This window comes from Apteryx mantelli, chromosome 4 (genome assembly GCF_036417845.1).
Source record: "Apteryx mantelli isolate bAptMan1 chromosome 4, bAptMan1.hap1, whole genome shotgun sequence".
Taxonomy (NCBI): domain Eukaryota; kingdom Metazoa; phylum Chordata; class Aves; order Apterygiformes; family Apterygidae; genus Apteryx; species Apteryx mantelli.
In genome coordinates, this window is record NC_089981.1 from 18,700,135 (window position 1) to 18,728,032 (window position 27,898).

Below are 27,898 nucleotides of genomic sequence, written 5' to 3' on the forward strand. Positions count from 1 at the left end.
TCATGCTTTCACTGCATTTTATTTAACAACACATTATTTTTCACTTATATTCAAGTGCAGAAGCTCCAATGTGTTCCAAATTTGCCCAGCACAGAGGGAACACAGGAAAAAAAAATCCTTCCAATGGCAAATTAGAGTTTATACTGTCTTTTTCAAGACAATTAAATAAACCGAATGAAGGATCACTCCTTTTTTCATATGAGAGGTAGGGAGGCACAGGGAGAAGGAAACATTGGCAAATCTCATTGCAGCAACTGCTTTAGATCCATCTCAAGAGAGATGATATCACTGTAATCCACACGGTGGAGATTTCAGTCTGGCAAGGTCAAAGCTTCCTTAAACTGAAGGTGGCACCCAGCTGGTAGATTGCAGATAGATGTGGGTTTTTTTTCTTTTTTCCCCAGATCAGGTTTTCTCAGTCTCTGCATTATTCAAACTTTTGGAATACGCTTGTGAGTAGGCAAATGCTGTCACTTTATTAAAAAGTCTTTCAAAAATGAGTTTGCTAGTGAGAAGAGTCTGGTTCCTAAATGACGGACCATTCACATTTGGCTCGCCGATCCAGCCGGCCCCACTACATTGTTCATGGAAAATGTAAAGAGGTAGGTTTGTTCAGACCGTGACTTTCTCCATTACACTGTCCGTGACATGCACCTCGTCTGCTTGCACCGTCACCGTGGCTGACTGACCACACATATGCTGGTGATCCTTCCAGTCCTGCAAGGGAAGTGGAAATGAAAAGGTCATGGAGAAAAACTGGCCCAAGGAAACTATACAACCTGCAAAAGCAAACTCAACCCCAACAGAAGCTGTATTTGAGAACTGCTTTCTCCAGCACAGATGGATTGCAGCAGGTCTCTCTAGTGCTCTGCCAAACAAGACTAACTACGGATAGGAAAGAAGGAAGCACATATTGGGTCAATACTAGAGGGGGAAATGAGCTAAGCCGAATGCTGGTTCCTAGTCCAGAAACTGATTTAGCACATCAGTGTCAGTTAGGGCTTGGAAAATTTAAACAAAGCAGAGTCAGAACTTAACTTAAACCCACTCCTGAAAGACAGCTCAAAAATATCTCTAGTACCATACAAGGTGCCTTACTTCAGTAATGGTAAAGGAGAGGAATACAATTCCTAGCATATCGCTATTACCTCCCGATATATTCTTTCTTTACACACTAGTGTGAGCTAACCAAATACTGATGTAACTAACTTGCTCAAATCAGAGGTCACAGATCATAGAACATAAATACAGGGGGAATCTCAAGGATTCAGTTATTGACAAGTGGCTCAAACTAGCCCACCATATTACTTCACAGAGCTCTAGCTATGGGCACAGGGAGATGTTATCTTGGAATTGAAGAGCTGCTTAGTAAAAAAGGCAAAACCTGACTACTCAATGCCATTTCCCAGTATGTTTTGTACCGACAGAACAATATGGTAGAACCACTGTCCCTGAGATCCTTGGGGAGACAACAGGTAGATTTCTTAAGGTTTTTACAAGCAACATTTGTTCTTTGGAAATTTTAATCTTTAATAATTTTAATCTTTTTGCTGCACAAGCAGACAACTCCACACAACCAGGAAGCAGTCAAAATTCATCAATTACTTAATACACCTGGCTTCAGCTGATGAAGACTGAACTTGGACAAACTGCAAAATCATAACCGTTGCTAAACTAAATTATCCCTGCCTCTAAGGCAAGAGGTGCCAAGAGTCTTTGTGAAGAACCAGTGGGAAACTTGAACCACAGCAATTTCCTTCAGGTAACAGGTATTTTTACCTGTTAACATACCTGTTTCCATCTCCATCCTTCAAAATGCTATAGGTTGTCTCAGTTTACCTAATTCACTCCACAGTCAATCTCTGTAGCATCACAGTTAATGCAAAGTACAAGAGATCTGTGTCCTCAGTGACACGGCAGGACCATATGTACTGAGGAGTATTTAATTTACCAGGAAGTGTTAGGGAAAGGTTGTAAAAAATGCTCCTATCTCACTGGTCCCTATGCTCCCCACAGTTCACTTAGTGAGATGCCCAGACCCTCATTTCTGGTTTTACTCAGATTTTTAGTTCACCTTTAAAAATGTGTATTTTGAAGACCTTCCCTCCCTGTTGCCATAAACAGGTATGAGGCCACATCATCAAATGTGATCAGAAACAAACTTTTCTGGTTTATGTGTGTACCACATTGATGGAGCAAGATTAAGCACAGGATTACAGTTTTACCTCACACCATGACAGAAAGGTTTACCTTGGCAGTTGGGAGATAGTAGAAGTTCCTATTGTCCAAGTGGAGCTTGCTGTCAGGGCCCAGAGTGCATTTCTTCCCCTGTAGGAGTTTGGCTGCACAAAACCAGCCCTCTGGTAAGAGCTGTTTGAGAAAGAGCTGAAAGGATCTTCAGCAGATGCTTCCCCACTACTTCATGAGGGAGTTGCTTTTAACCCTGACCACATACCCTGGTGATCCAGACCCTGACCATAACCTGCCGAGCTGCCTCATCACTCCAATCTTGCCTGGAGATCCCTGAACTCTTGGGTGACCCCGATTACTATCATCAGACCTGCAATGCTGGCTGTGCTTGGGTACTGTGGGACTGCACCTTTGGCCTCTACTTGCCTTGCTGTGACTCTGGGCTCCCTTTCCTTTTGGAGCAGCCTGCCCATGCTGCTCCCTGCCACTTGTCACTGACGAACAATACACAGCGCAAGCAGTAGGACCAACAGAGCTCTCGCAGCTTCCCTCCTTGCTTTTTCAGGCTCATGCGCCACTATGCAGTTGACTTTTATTGCTTCTTACTGCTTCTTCTCCAGTCTCCAACTGGCAGGGCATGTTCAGGATGCTGAGTGAAACTGAGGCTGTTGATTCATGCAAGACTTATGGTCTGACTACCTGCATTATATGACAAGTTTTGCAGCCCACTCCTCTTGCTGTTCTTACAACATTAGGCAGCATACTACAGGTCTGGTTTTCCCCACATTCACACAGCACTCTTTGGACAACTGAATCAGCAATTCATGAATAGTCTTTTACCTTCCGCTGACAAAAAGTGGAGCAGTAGTTGACTTTATGGCATCCTGTGCACTCATTCGTTGCCTCACGACCACAGTTCACGCAGGACTGCTGTGAAAATGAAAGGCAAAGTGACCATGTCAGAGATGACAACAACAGGGAGATCATTAAAGAGTAATACAGGTCCTGTAATGTGTTGTAATGCAGGATTGGTGGCAAAGACAGACTGAACAGAGGGGCAGAAATGCTCTGAGTTCTTCTGCAGCATGTAACTGGAAAGGTACTTGACAGTGGTGTGAAGATGAAAGCTGAGGGATTACAGCCCCCTTAGTCCCTGTTTGCCAATAAATCTTCAACACATGAACATAAGCAAATAGGCACAGTGGCTTCTGGGTACACTTTCAGACCTCCACCCTCCTTGCCATTTCACCTGGGATCACTTTGGAAAAAGAAATGCACCTTTGTTTTCCTTTCTAGAGGGCAAGAAGCCCTTCAAAACCATGGGTAATACAGTGGGTTGTCGTGGAAATCTGTCCACAGTGAAATACAGATGCCTCCCTCTGCATAGGCAATTTATGTCAGCCACTCCCAGCTTAATACAGACTTCAGCAGGAGTCAGTCTTAACCAACAGCAGGTGTATTCCAAACAGACAGCAGCGTACAGGCTATATGTAGGCAATCCATACCTGAACTCTCCGTTTAACTCAAATTTAAAAATTTAAAAGACAGGTTTGTTTGGCAGCTTTTCAGGTTTACAATCCTAAATGTGTCTGAGAACAGGGTCTGGGGAAGGACAACAAGAGTGGGCATGAGGACAGTACCCTTCAATTTTACCTCTCCCTGTTTTTTGAGAAGGAGAAGGGATCTAATCCTTAAAAACTTATGGGCAAAACAGGCTTGCTTCCTTTGCCAGTAAGCAGTATGATTATATAAGCAGTATGCTAATGGAGAAATAGAAAACAGAGGAGTGAAATTAAAAAGACTGTAACAGAAGCACAGACTTAGCCCTAGAAGTAAGACAGGATGGGACAGATGGATTATGGGCTAACAAATCACACTTAGTTTTTAACGGATGTTTTTGTGTCTAGCACTTTAATCTTGTATCAGTGACATCAGTTAACATAACTTGTATGTTTAGGTGGAAATATCAATGAACTATCACAGAAATAAGCACTTCACAGAGCATTCAGTTTCCAACTCATTAAATTACTGACAAATCATTAGCAAGTCAGAGCAGTGTGAGGTCATGACAGGAAGCATTTCTTGGCTGCGAAGGTACTGTTAGTGTGGTACATAACACAGGCAATATTTAGTTCCACTGGCTCCCTCCTTCTTTTGAACACAACCAATCTAACAATCAATGCCCTGATTAACACTGAGTTCATCACACCATGGGCTCATATCTTATCGCTGTACCTACAATTAACAGTTGGTGTGACTGAACTATATTTGTATTCCTAATGTACAGCTATAAGCTCAGGCCACCAAAAGGAGGCTTAAAGCTGCTCCAAATTGCAAAATCTGTCCCATAAAGATACTAGTGTGTCCATAACTTGCATAGTACTGCAAAATGTTGAAAATACACAGTATATGCATTTGTACGCAGAGATCTTAGAAAGCACTGTTGAATAAGGCATAAAGATATGAGGTCTTAAATCATGTGTCCTGAACTAGAAGTTTAACTTATATTCCCATTCTGAAAGCCAGAGGGAACCATGTGGCTTTGATAACCAACTTGCAAGACAAAAAGGAACAGAATTTCCTATCATACCTTAGTGATACATATCAGTTAAAGCTGCAATACCATGACTCAGAAGTGACTCAGATTGATTAATCTGGCCAGACGATGATAAAAGATTGTGAAAACATAGAAGGACTGTGAAATACGGAACACAATGTGAACAGGACAAACTTTGCTAGAACAGAGCATTAGCACAGCTAGGGAGAGCTTGGATCTCTGCTAGAAGAAAAGGCCAGATATAAAATACATGATTTCTGTAATAATAATAGAAAACTCTGTATCTTTAATTGGAACAAGACAAAGAACAAGATATCCCAAAGGACTCTTCATAAAATATGAGACATCCTCAGCTTACCTTGATGATGATTTCTGTTTTCCCATCTACATCTTCTGTTTGTTGAAATAACTGGTTCTGATACTGCTGCAATGAAAAATACACCAGACTTGTTATTTCATAGCCAGCATATGACACGAGGAGTTGAAAAGGATGAACTATATTGAGGATCCTGCCACAGAGCTTGCTTCTGTCAAGCCCAAAACTATACACAGAAGAGCACTGGAAGGAACCATTGAGCTCCCTTACAACAAAGAGACACTATGCCATTATTTGGAGACAGATGAAGAAGCTTGCAAGAATATGGTCCATTGTAGAGAAGCAAGATGACAAACCATCGACTAAGTGCACCATTCATTCAAAATCCACTCTCCCACTCCATCAGGCTGAGCACTCTATTCTTTAAACAGGTGGCTTAATTGTGTAAAGAGGACTTCACCCCACACATGAGAGATTGAGAAGTTAGCAAAGAAAACTGGAGGAAAATTCCATGGCAATAGGGCCAAAGTGCCACCTTCTTGGGCCACTTTGGTTCAAGTCCAGTGATCCTAACCCACTAAACGGCAAAAGAGAGTCTGGAGAGATGGAATAGCCCAACAGACATGCGATTGGATTAGAAAACAAATGGACAAAATTAACATACCCAAGACTTTTTAAAGAGAGCATCAACCATAACCATTATTCTTCCTTTTAATGAAAGGGTAAAAGCATACACTAAACAGTCCTCTGAAGCTGAATTTTAAAGCTGAAGGAATTTAGTTTGCTCTGGAGCAGAAATACTGACAATCAGTCAGTCAGTCTGTCCAACCTCTCTCTTCTGAGCACAGAGCCTCTAGGGATTTATGCTCGATGTTCACAATTAAAACATTAGGCAAATTCAGTAGGGTTGGAAAAGCAGCAGTCTTTCAAGATAAGCCATAACTGGGATTCTGTTTCAGGAAGATGTGAGTTTGCCTCCAATTTATTACTGGACAGTAATTGAGTCTGTACAAGTTCACACCTCAGATGTGTTGCATGTTTACTTCAAACAAGTTCATGAGTCCAATCAAGTGCTCCTCCACCTATTGTATGACCATGCTCAACAGCCAACTCTGCTGAGAAACAAGAATCATAGAACAAAGGAATTCAAAACTGTGCCCAATTTGATTACATACTAACCCTGATTTAAATTCCACTGGGAACAGTTAAAGAGGAAAAAAAAAAAAAACAAAAAAAAACAACCCGCACCTTCAGGCAAAGTAGGTTTACCCAGGAGTATGAACCAACATATAAGGAGATTAAAGGCTTAGTTTCAGAGTGTCTCTGTGACCTGACATCACAGTATTTATTCTCCTGTGAAATCACAACCTTCAAAACCTTTATGTTACCATGACACAAAGTCAAATTAAAAAACTCTCTAAGGAGAAGGAGAAGGCAGAGAATACTCCTGCTGTATACAAGAGGTATGATTTGGTTCTGCCATTATTAGACTAATAGGCAAGACCAGACTAATTAGCAATACCGAACACATACACAGCATCCCCAGCTCTTCATGTATTGGGTAGGTAAAAGTTAAGTGTATATCATGTCTATTGAAATTTCAAAATTATTATTTTGAGACTACTCTTTGAAAACCAAAATTTTGTCCAAGCATTCTCATTAAGACAGGAAATACACCTGCAAGCTTGAGATGTGGCTTCTGGCAGGAGAATCAATCTTCTGGTGTCTTAGGGAGAAAATGACTGTGATTCTTGAGAGAATATTACTGTTAGTGAGCATCTGGAGTGAAGAAGCTGGGACTCAATGCTTTGTGCTGTAGCATCTGCCCCCTACCACTCTACCAGTCACTTCTCTGCACCTAGGCAGAGAATTGGGCTGGGAGGAAACAGCAAATTCTTCAGGAAAGGTTGAAATGAACTTTCCATTAGCAAGTGAAAGACAAATAACCCACGCCTAGAGAACTGGATAGAAATGGTCTAGGAAAACTACCCAATGCTTCTAAACTTCTTTTTGGTGAGGAAGGTAGAAATACGGATGCCAAAGCATGGGGTAAGATGGCATTTAAATACAACTAGAAAATCACTGCATACATAGTCCCTGTCAGTAAAGTGCCCTCTGCAATAGCCTGTGCAGAGCCATGTGCAAGTCAAGGACACACTGAATTTCAGTTCTGAGAAAGTGCCATAGTTCCAGAATTGAAACGCTTTCCATCATCAGAATCCACTTAAACCTCTATAAATGTGGCTAATCTTGTTTTCTTGGGAGATTTCCAACAAGAAAGAGATCAAGAGGAAGTTCAGGCATCCACTATCCTTGTCTGAGCCACAATAGCTCTTCCATGTCTGCTCTCAATCCCTGAAATGTACTGGTGGAAACCACACGTTTACTTAACCTTCTTCTACCTTATTCTTATCCATCTGAGCAGTGAGTCCTCTGGTTACGCAAGACCCACAGTGTGAAGAATTCAAGGCATTCAGAAAATAAGGAGAAGGAAAAGGTGTGATCAGAGGAAGGATCAAGCCAGACATGTCCAGATCTCTCACGAAACCATCTCCAGAAAAACTCTTGCCAACATCCAGTTCTCAATTTGTTTCACTGGTGCCTTTGAGAGTATAATCTGTTATTTGCCTACTAGAGCTACATTTCTTAAACGCTCAACCTTTTTTAGGTTAATTTTATACTCTCTAGTCCTGAATTGTTTTAATCTTTCTAAAAAAGAATAGAATTCAGATGGTCCAGCTGTTAACCGATTTAATCTTCCACCTTGTTTTCAAATGGACAGGGCCCTGTAGACACCACGGCATTAAAGAAAGAGGACTATTTCAGTTTAAAAAAACTGTCAGAATTCAACACCAATTATTTTTAATTTATACAGGGACACTGTTTAACACATTTCCTGCATGTCCTTATTATCTTCCAGTAGTGTCTTCTGGCACAGGATTTGGTGAGTTTATATATTCTCCCCTTCTTAAAGTTCATCTGATATAAACGATGGCTTAATGCACTCTCAAAAAAATTACATTTTCAAAGCACATAGACCTTTGTGTAAAGGACTTTCTTTAATCCATTCCTTTTGGACCAATCCTGCAAGTGGTCAAATATCTCTTGTAAGAGACACTGAGCCTTTGTTGATCCGCTCACCCTCTCCATAATTTTTTTTTAAATCAGAAAATACAGTAAAACCAAAATTGAGACAATACCCAAAGGATCAGATATACTCAGCCACAAGTTATTTAATGAGGCTAGCAGAGAACTTTCTATGAACAGCCGAATGAAATTCTGACAGAGCAGTTACATTCAATGAAAAACGCCAAGAAAGCTTGCAAATATTTTTATATTTTCTGTAATAAGCATGATTCATTTTAAAAAGTTAGTATAAACACTGAACTGCAGGGTTTATGGTTCAGTTTTCTTTCAGTGTATCACTTCCTGAGACTTCTACGTAATGCAAATATAACTTATACTTGGTGTCTCTGCAAGCAGAAAGCCATACATGGGCTGAGCACGTGCTGCACGTGTGCCTGTTGTTTATATATGGAAAGCACATGGCTGATGGCCACCATGTTTTTAAACAGGGTTCATCTTCATATCTGGAACTACAAGGGCTCTGCTTTTTAATTAAGGAGTTCTCACCCGCTACACACGGGATACTGCACACAGTAACAAGACAGAAAAGGTCTTTTCAACCTCTACCTTGGAATCTATGAACAATTCTGTTTCAAAAGCAATTATTGAAAAACAAATTATTCTCATAAATGTTGGAACTCTAATTTTCAGATTTACAAGCTGTCCTTATTTTAAGGACTTATATTGCTGACACTTCGTACTTTTACAAAACCTTTTACCCAGATATCCTACCACTTTGCAAAATGGTACACAAGCCCTCTGTGAAGGAAGTGCTATTCTTATTTTAAACAGCAGGCTCTGAGGCCCAGAGAGGCCAAGGACTTACCCGAGAGCACTTAAGCAACTTGTGGCAAAGCTGAAAACAAAATCTGGAAGCGATCCTCAGTCTTGAAGTTTGCCCAACAAGTCATGATCCTTAAACAAATTTACAGAAACTAAAAGGACAAAGATGGCAACAGAGTGCATTTGAGGACTTCCAAATGACAAAATTACGTGTGAGAAAACTATGTCAGTGAAGCCTTCAGTTCCAGTGCTTGGAATTTGTGACCTACAGTTTCTTCAGGACACCTAAGGATATCACAAGACCCTAACACAGAGCATTACGTGACTGTAACACTCATCATACTAGTAGTGAGGCAGAGTGAACAAAAAACTTCATGTCACACATAAGAGAAGAATGAAAGACAGATGTATTTTCCAATATTTTCTCTAATTATATATGAAGACATACATTTATATTCCACTACTGTACAGCTTAATGCCTATTTTTTCTTTCTAAATTCTCAGTGTCTTCCAATTCAGTCATCCTGTTAATTTTGAGTACTTCGTATCCAGGTATTGCCATGTGTTTGAGACTGCAGTAAGGGATCCAATCTTCCTGCAAAATTCATATTAGACATACCATCTTAAGAAAGGAACCTGACCGGAGATGCTTCCAATTTATATTGTGCTCATTATGTTTTTTATTTGCTCCTTTTAGCAAGTGCCCTTCCTGCCAAAATTCCTCTCTAATGTTGGCGTTTCCACTTTCAAAAATAACAGATGAGGAGAATAATATATTCCTCAGGCTCCATTGAATAGTCCTGGAAAATACCATTAGCAAGTGTGACCAGAATGTAACAGTGATGTTTGCTCTTTGACTTCACACATAACAAAAATAAGCTTACAGTCTGCACAAATCCCTCCCCTGCTCTAAGAAAACAGAATCACAGAATCACAGAATCGCTGAGGTTGGAAGGGACCTCTGGAGATCATCTAGTCCAACCCCCCTGCTCAAGCAGGGTCACCTAGAGCACGTTGCACAGGATTGTGTCCAGGCGGGTCTGGAATATCTCCAGAGAAGGAGATTCCACAACCTCTCTGGGCAACCTGTTCCAGTGCTCTGTCACCCTCACAGTGAAAAAGTATTTCCTCATGTTCAGATGGAATTGTCTGTGTTCAGTTTGTGCCCCTTGCCTCGCGTCCTGTCGCTGGGCACCACTGAAAAGAGTCTGGTCCCATCCTCTCGACACCCTCCCTTCAGATACTTGTACACATTGATAAGATCTCCTCTCAGCCTTCTCTTCTCCAGGCTAAACAGGCCCAGCTCTCTCAGTCTTTCCTCCTAAGAGAGATGTTCCAGTCCCCTAATCATCTTTGTAGCCCTACTAGAAGCAAAAACCTGCCTCTAGCAGTTGGGAGTTCCGTAGATCCCACAAGCACAAGGCGCTGCTCAGTACAGAGTACCATTTCTTGTAGTTAAAGCTAAGCCAACCAAACTGCTGCTATACAGAAGCAGATTGCTTCATTTGTGATGCTTAATGAGCTCCAAAGCTCATTAAATAGTAAGTATAATAAAATAAGTGAAACGCAATATAAGAAGTGATACACGATATACAATAAGGCATATAATTAAGTGATAAACAATTCTTAACGCTTCTTAATTTATTGTTTTCTAGGAAGAATAAGACAGAAGTTGCGCATAAGGAAGTTTTCCTATTTGTTTGCTCTTCTTGCCACTTGTTCTCTACTCTGCTTAAACTTGGGGCTGCTTCAGACACTCTCTGAAGGGCAGGTAAAGACACTGCTGTCCCAATCTCTCTGCCTTGCTCTTCTGTTAGAAGTTACAGGCTATCTCCCTCTTTAGCAGGGACGCTAGATGAACAAGGCCAGAGCTGGCAGTTACTAGATCAAAAATGCTTGAACACAAGTTCAAGAGACAGGGTGCTGAACTAGGGAAATAGTTCCGCAGCACTGCAGGAAGTTAAGATACCTGTTATTTACAGACATGGCAATGAAGTTTGTGTATGCAGTTGGGAACTAGACTGCTCCTGCTAACAGATTTCTTTAATCCTGCTACGTATTAAGTCATTCTTCCAGGAAGAGCTGAATCTACAGCTCTGTTATAATTTAATCTATTGTATGGCCTTTGCTCTGCAGCTCTGACATAATGAAACACTCTTTCTTTTCTAAATACGTAGGAACATACCGCCACACAGAAATTCTGCAGACTGGTAGTACTCCTACATGGAAGTGTCCACACTGCTGCATCCACTGTCCCTGTTAATGAAAAGAAAAAAGGCAGCAGGTGGGCTCCACCTATTCGTTAGCCCTTAGGAGTTCTGTGGGCATAACAAATACAAAATATTGATAAAGCACCTATCTCCTCTGCATTAAACTGGTCCAGCAAAAATCGTCAACAAAAAAAGGTAGGTTTACTTCTATTCCCCCTTCTCGTATACCTTAAGTGTCAAAAAAGCAGTTATGACCAGATACAAACTTATGGTGGGAAAGAGACATGTTACAAATCAGGGAAATGCTCATGAAATCAGAAAAGCACCTTTAAGCAACACAAAAGCAGACAGCCAATTATTTGACATTTATTACAGTTACTTCAAATGCCAGTCCTGTACCCAGAAACCCAGAAGTTTTTCCAAAAATGGAATTTTCACCAGACGGTATTCAGAAATAGCTACCTGCAGTATACCCAGATGGTTTCAGATGCTGGCACAAAGCAGCATGCTTGAGAATCATTATTTGGATACAAAAAAATACCACCATCAGCAAGAGTGTTTATCCAAATACCAAGCTGTCGAGGAACCCATTACAAAAGAGGAATGGTAAGACGCATAAATCGTTTAGCTGAGGATTCAAAAGTTACTGAGAAAAGGACCTCCTCTGGAAACAAACACATGCTCATCCTTGCCTTGTAAAGCCAGCACTTTAATCGGTACACAGGAGTGATTTTAACTCCCATTCCTGGGACAAGAAGAAACTATGAGTACACTAAAGCAAGTACACTTTGCCTCGGCTGGATTTGGATCAGAGGGGGAATGGACACTGAACAGCTGTTCCAGAAACCACTGTAAGGATAAACAGAAGGGAAGACAGCACATAAACTGGAAAAGGAAGCAGAGAGCGAAGTTAAACAAAGTCAGATTTTCAGCTATAAACTGTGTCAAAGCTTCCAACTTTTCAGCATCCCATGCTCTACACAGCTTTTTAGCAGCAGACGGCCCACAACTGGACAGCAGCATGAACACCCCTTCTGCCCAGGTGGAAGGCAGGGAAGAATTAGACTCTCAACATATCACACACCTGCACATCAAGGATGCAGCGTACAGAAGAGTTTAGCAGAGACAACGTGGCAAAGAATATCAAAGACGCTGCAAGGACTGTCATAGGGGTTCTCAGCTCTCAGCAAAGTCTTCCCACACACAATTCTTCAAGGTCTCTTGCTGCACACTCATGCCTATGAATTCAGCGGAAAGCTGACGTTAGCAATAACGCCAATGGCAACAGCAGATAGTGTGGTGTAACAGAAAGGAGTTCATCAGCTATTGACAACGGAACAAATTCACAGTAAAACTGCCCTCCCTTTCTCCCTCAAGTCCACACCAGCAGCTGTGGACCTGCAGGAGAAGGGGAATGCATTCAGCAGCGCATGGAGCTGGATTCAGGGTGCAGGCATGAACTGGTGTAAAGAAGAATCCAGGGTCCCTACCATGCATCAGTTTAAAAGAAGAAAAGCAGGGAGAACAGGGCAATCTTTGTAGATGATCTCTTACAGAGGAGATAAGGGCCCCTGACTACTAGCCTGCAGGGAATACTCTTGTAGTCCTTGCCATTGCAGCCTGCCTTGCAGTCCTACCACAGGACTCACGTGAGATCAGCTTGCACAATGCTCAGTAAGACACCTCAAAATTTTACTGCTTATCTTCCCCACAAACTCCACAGCTTGCTCTTCTTTTCATCCCTGCACCTCTTCAGGCAGTCAGAAGCCTCTGATAGCCTTGCTCACTTGACATGAAGAAAGCATCGCCACGTGGCTGAACACTCAGGATCTTCCCTATAGCAGGGTTCATTGAGAATTCAGTGTTCATGTCTCAGAAATTTATGGACACCTGATGCAAGAGCTCAGGACTTGTAACACCAAACTGTTCATGTGACTAGCCTGCTACCCTCAGCTACTGGAATCCCAGAACACTCTATTCCTTTCCTCATGACATGAATAACTCTGATTTGTCTAGGTAGTACTGCTATCAAGGAATTTAGAAACAATTTCTAAGGGCTACCACAGTTACAGCCAGTGAAGAACAGCAAGGTACTGCTTTACTCATCATTCAGCCAAAAAGATGGCCTTGGCTGAGTCGTCTCACCTCCTCTGGCATCATTACCTCTTTCCTCTCCACATCAGCTTGAATTTTCGCCTGCGTGACAGCAGCCTCGCGGAAGGAGGAGCTGGCCTGTTTAGCCTGTTCAATGAGAGTCTTCAGTTGCTGGGCTGTGTTGAGCAACGAATTAACCATCTCTTCCAAGTACAGCCAGCTTCGCTGCTCGGTCACTTCCAGCCCATTCACCACCGAAGGGGATATGGCTTTGGTAGGGGTAGTGGGGGGCACCGCCAGGGCAGGGAGTGAGGTCAGCACTGAATATAAAGAAAGCAAAACAAAATATATAGAATTAGAGCATTCCATTTCCACAGAGTTCTTCTGTTTACAGGCTCTACCAAAACTTCCAGTCCAGCTAAGTTTCAGCTAAACAGACCTACCTTACGTGAATCAGAGCTGTGCAGAGTAAGCCCGTGGGTTAAGATCAAATCCAGAGGACTGAAGAACATGCACTCCTAACCCTATTGTTCACTCTAGGAAGGAATTAACACCTTCTAGCACTGCTGCAGAGAGGCACAATTAAGTAGTGAAGATAAGACCCCCAACAACTTGTCTGCCACTATCATGATGTTCCACCTATGTTTCCCTTAACTATCGCTAAAATAAGGTTATAATAAATCCTTCAGTGACCTAAAATACCAAGTGCTCCATAATATTTTTGAAATCAGGAGTAATCACAGATTCCCATCTCTCTTAGTTTGTGTACCTATTTAATTACTCCATATATCAGACTAGAAGACAGAATACAACAGCAAACCTAGATCTGCAACACCCACCATCTTAATTCCGAACCCTACCGCTGGCCTTGAACAAACACTTTTTTAACACTCTCCAGCCTGAAACTCTCCTGACATCACTACACAGGTATCAACTCTCAGGTTGCAAAACAGGCATCAGTCCACACTATGCTCCCCTATGTTTCCCTATGGAATTCTGATCTTAACAGTAACCCTGAACCAAGACTGGAATATAAACAAGACAGTTATCATCACCTCAAAAATACACATATGACATAAACACACTTTCCAGAAACACTCTTTGGGAAGTCCCTTATAGAAAGCCCAACAATTGTTATTTCTTTGGACTCCATCATCTTGGATTCTAACCATAAAACAAACTATGAGCATAAAAATACACATACCACACTCAAACACCAAAAGGCTTTTAAAAAAACTTTCACAGCCATCTGTATCTCTTTCAAATGTATCAGTCTATTTCAAATGTATCAGATTTTCCAAACAGCAACATTCATTGAACCTCTGAAACCTCTCCTTTCCAAATCCCAAGGATGGCAGTGAACATACACAGTTTAGATGGAAATTTTAACATAAGACATTAACATCCACTGACATTTGCTTTACATTTACTGTGTTGGACAGTCTTAAAAAAAAAAGAGAAAAAAAAGGAGTAATTTCTTGTCTGCAGCCCTTTCCTCCAGAACCCAGCTATAGCACTTAACTTTTGTATAAACCAGAAGGCCACAGGTATGAAACTAAATATGAAAGCACAGAAACCCAGCAATAGTTCTCCTAAACATACTCCAAGGGATATTAAAAGAACAAAACCAAATCAATTGAGATGTTGCAGCCTTTACTTTTTCAAATACTAACCATAACCCTAACAGTAACTGCAGGTTTGAATATGTTAACTAGGAAGCCACCAGAAGAAAGAAGTGAAAAGTCCTACCCCAGTAACCCAACAATGCTTTCCTTGAACTAACCCCCAAATCTTGCAATTACTGTGGCTCTGTAGTCTTTCCTTTTCCAAAACCTACACTAGAAAAATAAACACAAGTTCTAGAAAACCACCAATACCGATCTCAGACTTACTTTCACAAATGTTTCAGAAAAAATATCAGTTACTGTGTCTCTAAAACATTTACTTTTCATAACACTAGCCATAACCCTAAGTTTGCATACACACGGGGAGGCCATAGCATGAGGAAATTAAATCTAGGTGTAGGCACCCAACAATACACAGTGTACACTCACCTCAGGCAACATTTCCAGGAACAAACGTTATCTGGCTTTGCTGGCCTTATTTTCCCCAAATCTAACTCTAACTCTAGCTATAAATACGCACTATCTGCCATAAAATTAAGCTCAAGACGTTCACATCTACCAACAGCTGACCTCAAAATTCCCCTCTACACTGTTCACCAAAACAAAAAACAAACTAAGAAAAAAAGGCAGCACTACCTTCAGGTCTGTGTGGCCTTACTGGGTGAAAAATCTACCAATAGTCTATTTCAGGAATTTTCTGTGCATATTTAGGTAGGAGCTTCAAAATGATTCAGCACACAGGAAAATGAATATGTACTGCAGGCTGAGAAAACACATACTTTCCCGGGTAGTTTGGCAGCATAGCTGCCATGGTAGGGTACTATTAAACTATTAAACTAACTATTAACTATTCCATTAAAAAGGAAAGTTATCGGAGCCAGATTTTCTTCCTGGAAACCAGAGTTAAGAAAACAAACTTACTAAGCAGGAAGTTCTTGAACAAAGCGTAGAGGTTGGACTGCCTGAAGGCACTTCATTCTCACTCTATTAGCAGTCTCTCATCACAATCCATTTTGGATATCATTACAGATATTCATAAAAATAGCTTTCTAGTCAGTCTCGTCTTCCTAAGGTGGCTCCAGAAAGAAAGACAGAAACCAGTCTCTCAAACTTCTTTCACTGTGGAACGGAGCTCAGAATAGCAGACTGCACAAACTAGTTAAATTCAGAATGACAGACCCCTCATTCAGGAAAACATCTTCAGGGCCACACTTGAAATGAGACTTAAAATTCAAATGTAAATACTGTCCTGAACAGGAGCAGGCCAACATGGTTTCCTGAACCAGGCTGCAATTCCAGCAGTTCCACTCTCCGAGAGCCTTTCTTTAATAAAGCGCCTGTAGACAAACAGGACTTCTTGCAAAGGGTTTCCATTGCGTTGAACAGTGAATATATTCTAACCCAGAAACTGATTTAAGTGTATTAACGCTTCAGTCTTTTTCAAATCATACCTGGTAGTTCTTCACGCAAGCAGCAAAAGATGAAAGAATACAGCACTGATTTAGATAAAGGGGACAGGTATCAAAAAACTCAGAAATTCTCAAAAAATACTGTATTCTAGGTCACTGTGTATTCGATGTTTGACCTTTTCTGACAGACAGCACTTCAAGTTCATCATACGGAGAGACTGACATTTTAACAGTCAAAAAACCCCTTAATTAAGATAGTAATTTCAATCCATTTGCACACGACTGGCATAGAACTATTTGCACTTAGATATGAGCAAGAGATAAACTTGTCTTTTATCAACAACTGTTTGCAGAAGAACTTTTTCCACTGTCACCTTTTCAGTACAGCCTGACATTTGACAACATTATCTAATGGGAATTACTTCCGATTCCTCCATTTAGCACAGGTGTATCAGTCAAGATAAAACAATGACCTTTGCTTCACTGATAAAAAAAAATCAATATTTAATTAATAACATCAAGACCTGACTAAGGAAAAGAGACTTAAAACCACCACCCAGATGTCATTCTGGACAGAGGAGGAATGCATTGTATTGCTCTGGCTTATGGGACAAAAAGCAAACGTAAAACACCAGCCAATATTCAGAGGTTAAGAGAGATGAATTGACTGGAAAACAGAACACACTGTAAAAGCAGGACAAGGCATACAACTAACTAGCTAAGTAATCCTTATATTTGATCAAAAATCCCAGAGCCTTAAAAAGTATCAGTCCTGGCACTCCACTGAAAGCACTTTGACATGCTGCATCACAGTCTATACTCCAAAGCCACAGAACAGAGGCTTCCAAGTCATACTTCCCACCTAGAGATGTAACGTCATACTGTGCTAAAGCTCAAGTCTTTGTCAAAACAACAAAGGCAAATATTAAGATGATGCATTGTGTGGCAGCTGCCTAATCTTCAATTCACAGCTTCAGCCTCAGTTTGCCTTATAAAAGCACAAATAAGTAAGTAAATAAAAGGCCAGAATGGAAGGGGAGAAGGAGGGCTTTAAAAGTGAAAGCCTTCTGAACTGACCAAATGAATACTATATTTACATGACCTCTTCTTGATGTCTGAGAAAACAGTAATAGGGATCAAAACCTGCCTGTCTTGCAGCTCCTCAGTGACATCAGTGAATAAATACTCAAGTAACTTTATAGAATCATAGAAATTAGAGAAGTAGAAGGCCTATAAATCACTTAATGCATCAACCAGCCACTGTCAGACTATTCCCTACTGTATCTCTTGCCCAGGCTCAACTGAAACTTAGAAAGCAAGAACACTCCTATGTTTGCAATTCCGGTTTCTTCAACGCTTTCAATTTCTATCAGTACATGCAACAAGAAATTGCTGTTGTAGTTAACTTAATTTATAAGTCAGCTCTACAAATGAAAGAGCATTAAGCTCATGTAATGCAATTTCATTTGAAGATATATTTGATAATCAATTTAACCTGCTCTATCAAACACTAAATGGCTGATTTGCATTTGTCATCTTTCCTATCTTTTCCTTTTTACTCCAGAGTCTATTTTGACCACAGCAGGACAAGCTCACATTGGCACTTGTTAAAAAACAACTATCACTCCAGCACAAATGTCAGTCTTAAGGGAGGAAAAACTGACTTGGGGCCTGAAACCAGCACACCACACCTGCCTGAAACTGCCTCCAGCATGAGAGTATCAATGGATTCATAAAAAGACGTGCGAGTTTTTAGAAGAGCCTCTGTGATCTAATTTTATCTCTAAGCAAGGGGATGCTCTCGGATCAAACACTAAATATTTAGCCACAGTGCCCAAGTGGTGACAAAAGCCTTAAAGCCTTATGAAAGGCAGGGGGCTGCAAAGAAGATTTAACAACAGAGTCACAGCAGCCTCCTCTGGTAAAAAACAACAAAGCAAAGTTCTCAAGATCAGAGTGAAAAACCTTTCACAAAGAGCAGAAAATCTATTTGTCCAAATCTTAAAACTTGCACAACTACTAAGCAAAACAAAATAAAATTTATTTTCCTGTCTCAATGTTTACCTCTGCCCAGAAAGAAGAAAAGAATACGAGGTAAACTCAAGCATTGCTAACTGAATCTTAACCTTACAGATATAAAACATACCAATTTTTGGATGAGACGTTGGCAGGGCAGCTTCAGGAAAAGGTGAAATCTGACAGTTGTCCTGGTAACTTGGATAGTGAGGTTCTGGGTGACTGACCCGGCAAGGCTGCTGGACATTGGTGTCCTGAACTGCAGAAGAACAATGGCATTATAAACCATCACATACCACAGCTTTCAGGCATTTGTTAGGCTTCTTTCATCCATTTTTTTTAATGTTTATATGAGTTCTTAAACTCTGTGAAAATTCCAAGAGTCACATATGAGAAACAATGGTGTTTCTCAGCTAGCAAGCAAGGCAACCTTGCATGGTGATTTCATCCGTCTCTGTTTTCACTTTTAAAGGTTTTTGCCAAGATTACTGTCTGCTTCCCCCCCCTCAAGCCTATATATTTACACTGATGACTCCAAATTATGATTCTCAGGGAAGGTTAATTCCTTCAGCTGCTGATCAGCCTTTCCAGCAGAGCTCATAATCCTGCATCACCTGCCAGACAAAAGGCTAGTGTGATCTTCAGACTGCTGAAGTCGAAATAAGCTGGATGAACCATGACCTGAAGAAGCAGTGATCTCAGCTGGTGCTGATGAGCAGCTGTGGGAAGGCTGGGAACTGCTGTATCAAGTATTACTAAAAGTAATATATGAATTAAACTGAAAGAACACACAAGGAGCATTTATGTTTTGTTTGATTTACTTTGGGCATTTGACAGCATTTTTCACACAGTTTCAATGCTCATCTCTTTCTGGTAGTAATTCAGGGCCAAAAAGGAGTGAAAAAATGACAGAAATGACCACAAAGCCACAGAAACCAGCAGAGGTGTGCATTAGCAGCTGCAGCATCTGGAGAAACTGCTAACTTCTTTTGTGAAATTGGTAAGATTTCAAGCTGCTGAAATCATTTCAAAGAAAGGAGAGTGGGTTACGTATAGCCTCTGCGTAAGCTCTTGAGAAACAAATCCTTCCTGCAGCATTCCAAACATTTCTTCCTTTAGCAATGGTCTCACAGGGGTGAAGCAAATGCATGCCCAAACACTTACCAGTAGCTCCGGTGAAAACGTCACCCTGGGATGGACTTTCCGAGATAATTGCTGTGGCTTCCACTGTCGATGCACGGTCAAAGGTCAGAGCACCGGAGGTAGTGATCTGTCCAGAAGGAGTCACGGTGACTGGAAATAGTAGAAGTACTTTCATAATTAACAGTCAGCTCTGAGGCCTTGGTTGTTTAGCTGTTGATATCCCTGTTCTGAACCGTCCTAGGTCACAGAATTCACAGATCAGTAAACGACCTGTGCTATCCAAATTTGGATACCCATAAAATTGAAAATAGGAATAAAAACCCCATTTGGATTTCGAAGGCACTGCTCGCCTTCTGCAGGCAATTACTGCTCTGAAAGCAATAATGTAACACCTACCAGAAAAAATCCAAGCGGCCTACAAAACCCACCAGTTTCTGGCTGATCCTAATTTATTATAACTTTAGCAAGAGTGGTTCTTACTACTTAAAACAACGTACGAAACCTCAGAACACAACTAATTCTATGGCAGTTTGGCTAGTTGGACTAGTTTAACTAACTGTACTGCTACATGCTCGGCCAATGCAAGGAACAAGTGACAAAATCCTTTTGGATGAACATACCTGAATGGCTTCAAAATGTTTAAAACCATTTTTAAACAACACTAATTATCTGGCACCATTAATTGGTAATGGGCTGATTCTGCGGCACACTGCTCAGTTAGATGGATCTTTTTACAAACAGTTCGAGTTTCAGACTCCGAGGCTATAGTTCCATGTCTGGTGAAAGATGGAATTGCTACCAAAAGAAGCACTCCTGCAGGGGAAGGATAATCCAGACCTCTCTCAGAGCAAGGTATGAAACCTAATACCCACTGGAAAAGTATGTTAAGATGCTTAAAAACTAGCCTCCTGAAGACAGACCAGTAAACCTGGAGTTGCACTCCTGTTTGCAATCCAGATGGTGGCAACACTGTTCTAGTTTCTAAAAATGGGAAGTGGCTAAAGAGATTGAGCCAATAAAACTACTCAATGAAAAGGAATGGCCACGAAAACAAGCAATTTTTCTCAGTTGGCTGATTCCATGGGGCTGCTGATATACATAAAATATCTAGTTTGACAATTCTTCTTCAAAAAAGGGAAGCATTTTTTACCAGGAGAAAAGAACCTACATGTAGTAGCAGCTGTAGCAGGGAGTAGGGTTATATTTTTGGGGCAATCCTTTTTCACTGGAGTTGCAGGCATTTCATTTTCTTTTTTCCGCCTTTTGTATGGTACAAAGAGTCGTACAGGGCCACTCTACATAAAAAGACAGAAAACAGACATTAGCAGAGGCACTTCTTTGGGCCTATGGGTCTACTTCAGTTCTTCCAGATGCAGCTGAGAGTAGTGTCAAGCAGCAGCTACTCCCACGGAATAGCTGATTTGCAACAATTGATCAAAAAGCCCTTTAAACTGCAGCTCCAAACCAAAAGAACCCTGTGAAAAAAGAAGTTTAAGGCTTTACAGTCTTTAAGACATACTGTAACGATTAATACCTGATGGAGTCCCTGCTGTGTCAGCTTTATAGATATTTGAAATGGGTATCACTCACCTCAGCAAGCAAAATGTTCTAAAACTATTTGCGCACTTCCCCGAATACACTGTTATAAAAATAATTATTCTATAAGTTCACACACTCAGCTCCCTCCAGCTAAAAAGGCACAGGTTCTGCCTCTTCCCGCTATTATTTTAAGGAGCAGAACTGAGCAAATAATTGTCTACTGGCCAAGATGGTGGAAGAAAAGACAACAGGAGTGAAGGGAGGACAGGCAGCAATTAGTTTCAGATCTAGACAACAATTAAGTCATCCAGTTCACAGTAGAAAAGGACCATAAAACACTGCTCCAGGTCAAGCTAAACAGTTCTGATTTCAGGACTTTAACCTCATTTTTGAAAAAACAAATATTTTAATATGAAAATATGGATCCAAAACACTGCTTTCTAATATAAACTTGTTTTTTCCAGTTCAAAATACTTGGGGAATTTGAGTCAAAAAATCACAAATAGCTCTGATATCCCAGAAATGGCATTTTATACAAATAAAAGGAAAAAAAAAGGAAAAAAGCAGCAACCAGAATCACCCAGTTTCACGGAGGGGCAGTTATGAACATTGGAGGCTGCCTATGCAATAGTCCTAGCAGGCAGTTCTTTCCTTATTTTCCTTCTTTATGCAGCCTGGACAAAAAATGCTGCATCCACAATACTTGTGAGCATTTCCAGGATGCTCATGACCTGCTCATAGATGGCTGGGCAGCTTGACTGATAAATTGTTTTTAAAACTAATGGATATAAAGCTACAACTCACCAGAGTCATGTCATCACAGCAGGCAGCACAAGTACAAGAGGCAGCGTGAGGATTTAAAATCCCATCCTGAAATAGGAAGATTGTAAGTTCAGCATCAGAGCAATAGTGATTAGCAATCACCAAAATCACTGCAAGCATGACTGTATTCTACTAAAAAATTCAGACAGCTCCCAGTAAGACATATCTATTCCCCCCTAGAGACTTTATACAGTAACAGAAAGTGTAGTGATGGGGCGAGTGGAGGGGAGAAGAGTGAAGGAAGAACAAACAATTTTAAAATCAGAAAGCAAGAACATGTGAATTTTGGGGGACTTTATAAAGCTTTTGCCCACTAGAAATCAACTGTCAATCTAATGGCAACGCCATATTCTCTATCAGGCGCCTGAACACTGCAGGAAATAAAGGAGCCAAAGTAATACTCAGTAGATGCTGCAAGCGAAGAACATGTTTGTCAAGCAAACAGAATCAAGAAGATCAGGTTATTGAATTACAGTATCACGGGCAGAGAGCACACTTTCCAATTGTTGCCGTACAGAGCTGAAGGCTGGACTTCCTCCTGCATAAACTGTAACCTTTTTTCAAGTACGAGTAAATTTTCTAAGATGCTATTTGAAAAAACATCTAGAAAAATTCCTCTTACACCACCGACTCTCAATCAAATCAAACTGCCCCACTGTACCATCACACATTACTCTGCAAAGGCAGCACACACAGCTTTAGCTGCAGCGCTGGACAGACTCTGCCCAGATGCTACCTGCCCCTTTCCGGCACAAAGTAGGAGACAAGCTTAACCTTACGTGAATAAGGCACTGCAGTGGCCTCCCAGCATAGCGGATGCTCCTTTTCCAGTCTTTGCTGCTGGCTCGTCCTGCCATGGCTTCAAATTCAGTGGGACTGTACCAGTTATCCCCTTGCTTAATGCACCTACCACGGCCTCCTGAATTAAGTTAGAAAAAAGAAATTGGTAATAAAGGTTAAGAATTATTCTGTCACTTCCCTAAAGAAGTATATACTGAAGCTGCTGGACAAAACTGCAGTTAATCCAAAGCAAGTACCAAACAAAGCCATTCTGCTACTTTTCATCGTCTTAGGATAACTGTACCATTTATCATTTTGGCTGTTACAATCACTGTGCATGTTTAGCAAGTTCCAACTTTAGGCCTCACTAATACATCAACAGGCTAGAAAAACTGACTCATCCATAGGAAGGATGAATGGATAAACACCATGAATTTAATTTCTTCCTTAATTTTCACTTAAATTCCTAATCCTTCTAGTTGTGCAGAAAACTCTGTGCATGAACCAAATGCTGTGCTGTGCACTCAGATTTGCTGACAATTTCTGCTGCTGTTTCTTCAGCTTTCCCACAGAGATACAAAGAGAAGAAGAGGGGCTAAGACAACTAACAAGTCCCATTAGGAGACAAGCTATCTACTTTCTAGTCCAGCAGGGATTCTACAGACCTTTATAGAGGCACAGGTCTATTTCTAAGAGGTCCACAAAAAGAACTTCAAAAAAGGCAGCCTATTATCAGGAAGACTTACTGCACAGCAGCCTGTATCTTCACAAATTAAAGAAAAAAGTCACAAAGCCTCCAAAGAAAAAGCGAGGAAACAAGAGGGCAAAACACAGGAGAACAACAATACCCAGATGGACTAGGCTGTCCTTTTTTTCTTCATAATAGGTTCTTAAAAGTAGCCTGATTAAAAGAAGAGTGCACCAAGTGAAGAAGGAGACGTCACACTTCTTCACGCAAGGTGGTCATTTTTACCTGAGCCGAGTCTGTTTTTATACAGAATCCCACTGATATTCCGACACCTCACTGGGAGCTCATTGTCGTACACAGATGGGTCCCAGTTATACTTGGTTCCAGTTTTCTCTTGGGCGGATGTTAAAGGGGTGGGAGGAGACTGCGGTCCTTTGAGAAAAGAAAAGAAAGGTGACAGCAACCAAAAGGCACACTGTCTATACATGCAGACTTTCAGCTTGGCTAGGCCAACAGTGTCATGAGGTTAATTCAAGCAGCTGACACCCGTCCACAGCAACACAAGTTACATGGTACACCATAAATAATTCAGTTTGGAACAGACGCCCGTGAGTCTGATCTACTAGGCTTAAGAAATCTTGATGTGATGTAACACCGCAAAAGTGACTGAAAATAAAGCAAACCGCATGTTAGGAAACAGCACGTTAACTGCACAGGTTGTAACCTGCACTGGCTTAAAGCAGCTGGCTGGATCTTACACTTTGCAGAGGATGCTACTGTAATGTGACCGACTGCTAAAGGGTTGTCATGCCATCTTGTGGGCAGAAAGGAAACTGCCAAGCAGAACAAAATCCTAGCGATAAGGACTCGAGCTATAGTGACCCTTAAATATCAGCAAAAGGCCTGAACAGAGACACAATCATGTTCAAAGACCCTTTAAAAAGAGCCCATATAGAGAACTAGGAGATTCAGGTTTTCATTATTAATATTATAATGATCAATCTGCTTTTGGGGGTGGGACGCATGTAGGAAGGTATGTGACAGCCCAGCAGGAGGCTAAGATTTTGCAAGAAGCGTATTTGCAAGGGTTAGGGCAAATGAGAAAGTGAAATATATTTCTGAGAGAAAAAAAAAAGAGTAAATATTCTTCTCCTACTCCCAAGAAAGACAAGAGCACCACGTCAAGAAGGGACAAATGGTCCTTATAATGCAATTTCATAATATCATGCACAAGACGTTTTCTATTCCCAGCAACATGATCAAGGTGGAGAGAAAGCTAACCCTTCAGGAGAATGACACTTCAAAAACAGATTGCCTTATACCTGGTGTGAGAGGTGCTGATGGCCCCTTCAACCCTGTGGTTTCTACAATGCTGCCGTCTGTGTGAACCACTATGAGAGTGGCTTTTTCAGTATTCAAGCTGTCCCCAATTTGGAGGGCCGTTCTCCCAGACTATAGAAGAAATAAAGAGTTTTAACTGATAGAATTAAAACACCAATGTATTTCAGTATTCCCCAAAATCTTCTCAAAGGTATCCTAAGCCACTAATCAGCATGGCAGTTATTAGGTTAGTTTTTGAGATTTCAGCCAGCCAAACTCAAAGGTTACACGTTTCATTAGCGCCACTACAGAGTGGGTCTTTGGGGGTGGAAAGGTAGAGCAAAACAGTCCAAGGGATAAAGAAAAATCTGTATGTGCAACTACTGATGGTTTTGTGGCTAAATACCTTTATACTGCAATGAAAAGACATCTTTGACCTTACTACAGCTTGAACACAACCCAAGAGCTTCATTTACATTAAGAAAATGTATGGGACTTCTCTAAGGCCCTCAAATGAAAGGACAGACTTACCAGCACATGTCCTGAAATTGAAGCTGCATTTGCCACAGATGTAGTGAAAACATTGTCTGCAGAGGCACCAACATTAGCTACTGTCACTGTGGTGACTTCTGAAAGATAAAATAGAAATCAACCTAATATTCTGCTTCATCCAAAGAACCTGATAAAGGCCATAAATGTCAAAAAATATAATTACATTTCCTCCCTCCTTTCTATTCAATATCAATTCTATTTTTCGTAACACCCTTAAACTGTTAGAAAACACTTTCTCTCTGATTGTTATCAAATTTCAGAACTGCGTTGGGTTGAACATGCTTCACCCTCAAGACCACAACAGTAGTTATCAGTGTGTGTTGAACTAATGGAAAAATGAATATTCTATCTGTACCAGAAAAAAATGTGATGCTGAATAAAGAGAGGTGACTGGCAAACATCAGGATAAGAGAGAACCACTGATTCTCCCTTAGCCACATATTAATTTCTAGGGGGCAAGTAGCCGTATGCTTGCTCCAGCTAAAACCATCCAAAATTATATGCAAATGTTTATGTGGTGTTTAGCATAACATGTGACAGCTTAGCTAAAATTAGGGATTTTTCAGTACCACTGTTTGTGGAAAAATAAAAAAACAACACTGAAGCTCCTGTGCACACATGGAGATAAATATCCAGATATTGTGGGTAGAGTTTTTTTCCTTTCCTTATCTGCATATCAGAGCTTGTCTTTAAAATTTTGCATGTGTCAGGGCACTTTTTTAAATGGGAGAACTGTGTACAGGGTCAAAATAGTTTTAGATGCAAAAGAAGGCTCTTGCTCAGATAGTTTAAGAGTGAAGACTGTAATCTGCAAGAGTTTGGGAGTCAGTAAACTGTAAAGCCTCAGCTTGAATCTGCTGTTTCCTCACTGCATCGCCTGAGGTGAATTATTTCATTTGTATGCCTGTCTCTGTTCTGCAACACGAAGGAACAGGAGACCTCACAGATATGCCGGAAGATGAGGTCACACCGTCTCCCTTTGCCCTTTACTCAGGTCACACGGACGCTGCAGCAGCGGGCAGGGAGCACTGTAGGCCAAGGCCTCACGGCTGCCATCTGCCCTCCACCTCCACGGCCGGCTCCGGAGGAGCTCGAGGAGGCTGTGGGGACCAGGCAGGGCGAGAAGCGCTCTGCAACAGGACGAGACGTGCAGCAGTGGGGATAAAAGGGTATCGCCCCCAACAGCCACCGGCCCTGCACCTCGACGCCTCCTCCTGCTGTGGCGAGGCTGGGGTGGTGTCGCTGCATGGTACCGGGGCATCCCCAGAAAGAGGATTCAGGCCACGTCCCACAGCCGACAGCAGGTCGCTGCCACACTGCTCTTCGCCCCCGGGGCTCCTTGACGCCTCCTGCGGCGGCGGACCTGCTGCCACCCACTCGGGGTGCTGCAGGGCCACCCGCCCGAGGAGGCAGCAAGCAGGGGAGAGGAGCGGCCGGCGAGGGGGCCTCGAAGCCCCCCACTGGGGCGCAGCCTTGCCCCCTCACGGAGGCAGGGCGGGCGGCTCTGCCCCGGGGGAAATACGTGCAGGGCGGTGCGGTGAGGCGACGTGGGGCGAGGCGAGGAGAGGCCGCCCGAGCGCGTCCCCACGCGCAGGGCGAGCAGGGCCGCAGCCCGGCACGCAGCGGCCGCCCCGCGCCGCCAGGCCGCCGGGAGGGGGGAGCTGCGCATGCGCACTCCCGCCCGCCCTGACCTGCGAAGGCGGCGGCGGCGGCGGCCTCGTCGGCGCTCGGCAGGGACTCGGCTCCCATCTCGATGTGTTCGGCCTCTGCAGCCATCACGGTCACTGCCGTCACCTGCGCCGCCTCTTCCTCCTCCTCCTCCTCCTCGGGCTCCGCCTCCGATTCCGACGCCGCGGTTTGTTGCTGCTGCTGTTGCTGTTGCTGCTGCTCGGATCCTTCCGCGGCCGCCGCAGCCGCCGCCGCTGCAACTGCGGCTGCCGCCGCCACTGCCGCCGCCTCCGCTAAGCCCAATTGCTTCGCCGCCGAGTCGGCGTCCTCCATGCGAGGCGGCCGGCGCCGGGGGGCGGGGGGGAGCCGGCCCGCCCGAGGGGGCCCGAGCCGCCGCCGTTCTCCCCCCGAGCGCGGCTCGAGACGGGGGGAGGGGAGCCCCGGGGGGGGGGGGGCGATCCCCCGAGGTCACCCGAGCGCTCCTCGCCGGGCGGCCGAGCGGTGCCGAGCTCGCCCGAGTGGTTCCGAACGTGTTCCCCGCGGCGGAATCGGGCGCTTCCGAACCGCTTCCGATCGCGCCCGAAGTCTCCCGAGTCCTCCCAGGCCTCGTCCGAAGGCAATCGGTGGCTCCCGTCGAGCTCGGCCCGCGTTTCCTCCCGGCTGGCCAATCCGAGCGCAGGACGGGAGCCGAGCTCGGCCGAGTCCGTAGTAGCGCGGCCCGAAGCGATACCTGACAGATCGGGTGGGAAACCCGAGCCCGCCCGAACAGGGCCGAGTCCCCGAGCGGTCCGGCCCAGAGGGTCGAAGAATCCCGAAGCCGCTCGAGTCCTTTCCGATCCCGCCCGAAGGCGGGTGAGGCGGAAGCGAGGAAAGCCGAGCTGTGCCGAGTGCTCTCCGATCGCGCCCGAATTCCCCTTCGCAATCCCGAACGGAGACGCCCGAACGGGCACTGCCCGAATCCGCCCGAAAGCGACCGAACCGGGCCGAGCGCTCCGATCGCGCCCGAAGGGAGGGGGGCGGCGGAGGGCAGAGAGCTCCTCCCAGGCGCGCAGAGACGAAC

General features: G+C 42.9%; 1 protein-coding gene across 5 annotated transcripts; it reads right to left on the minus strand.

Annotated features, from left to right (window-relative positions):
• Nucleotides 1-27,193, minus strand: DEAF1 (DEAF1 transcription factor). 5 transcript variants are annotated; one of them, XM_067295827.1, is made up of 14 exons: nucleotides 26,862-27,193; nucleotides 25,150-25,247; nucleotides 24,621-24,750; nucleotides 23,584-23,730; nucleotides 22,610-22,749; nucleotides 21,813-21,878; nucleotides 20,638-20,764; nucleotides 19,491-19,619; nucleotides 18,457-18,585; nucleotides 13,346-13,596; nucleotides 5,106-5,171; nucleotides 3,031-3,120; nucleotides 2,251-2,370; nucleotides 1-717 (listed from the first exon to the last, which is right to left on the minus strand). In XM_067295827.1, exons 1-14 carry the CDS (start codon nucleotides 27,169-27,171, stop codon nucleotides 613-615), a joined length of 1,908 nt encoding a protein of 635 aa, XP_067151928.1. In that variant the 5' UTR covers nucleotides 27,172-27,193; the 3' UTR covers nucleotides 1-612. The 5 variants fall into 5 exon arrangements, 2 of the variants coding, with proteins under 2 accessions (XP_067151928.1, XP_067151929.1); XM_067295828.1 differs by lacking the exon at nucleotides 2,251-2,370; XR_010884052.1 differs by lacking the exons at nucleotides 1-717; nucleotides 2,251-2,370; nucleotides 3,031-3,120 and adding an exon at nucleotides 12,267-12,420 and having other exon boundaries at nucleotides 5,133-5,171.
• Nucleotides 27,194-27,898: the final 705 nt, after the last annotated feature.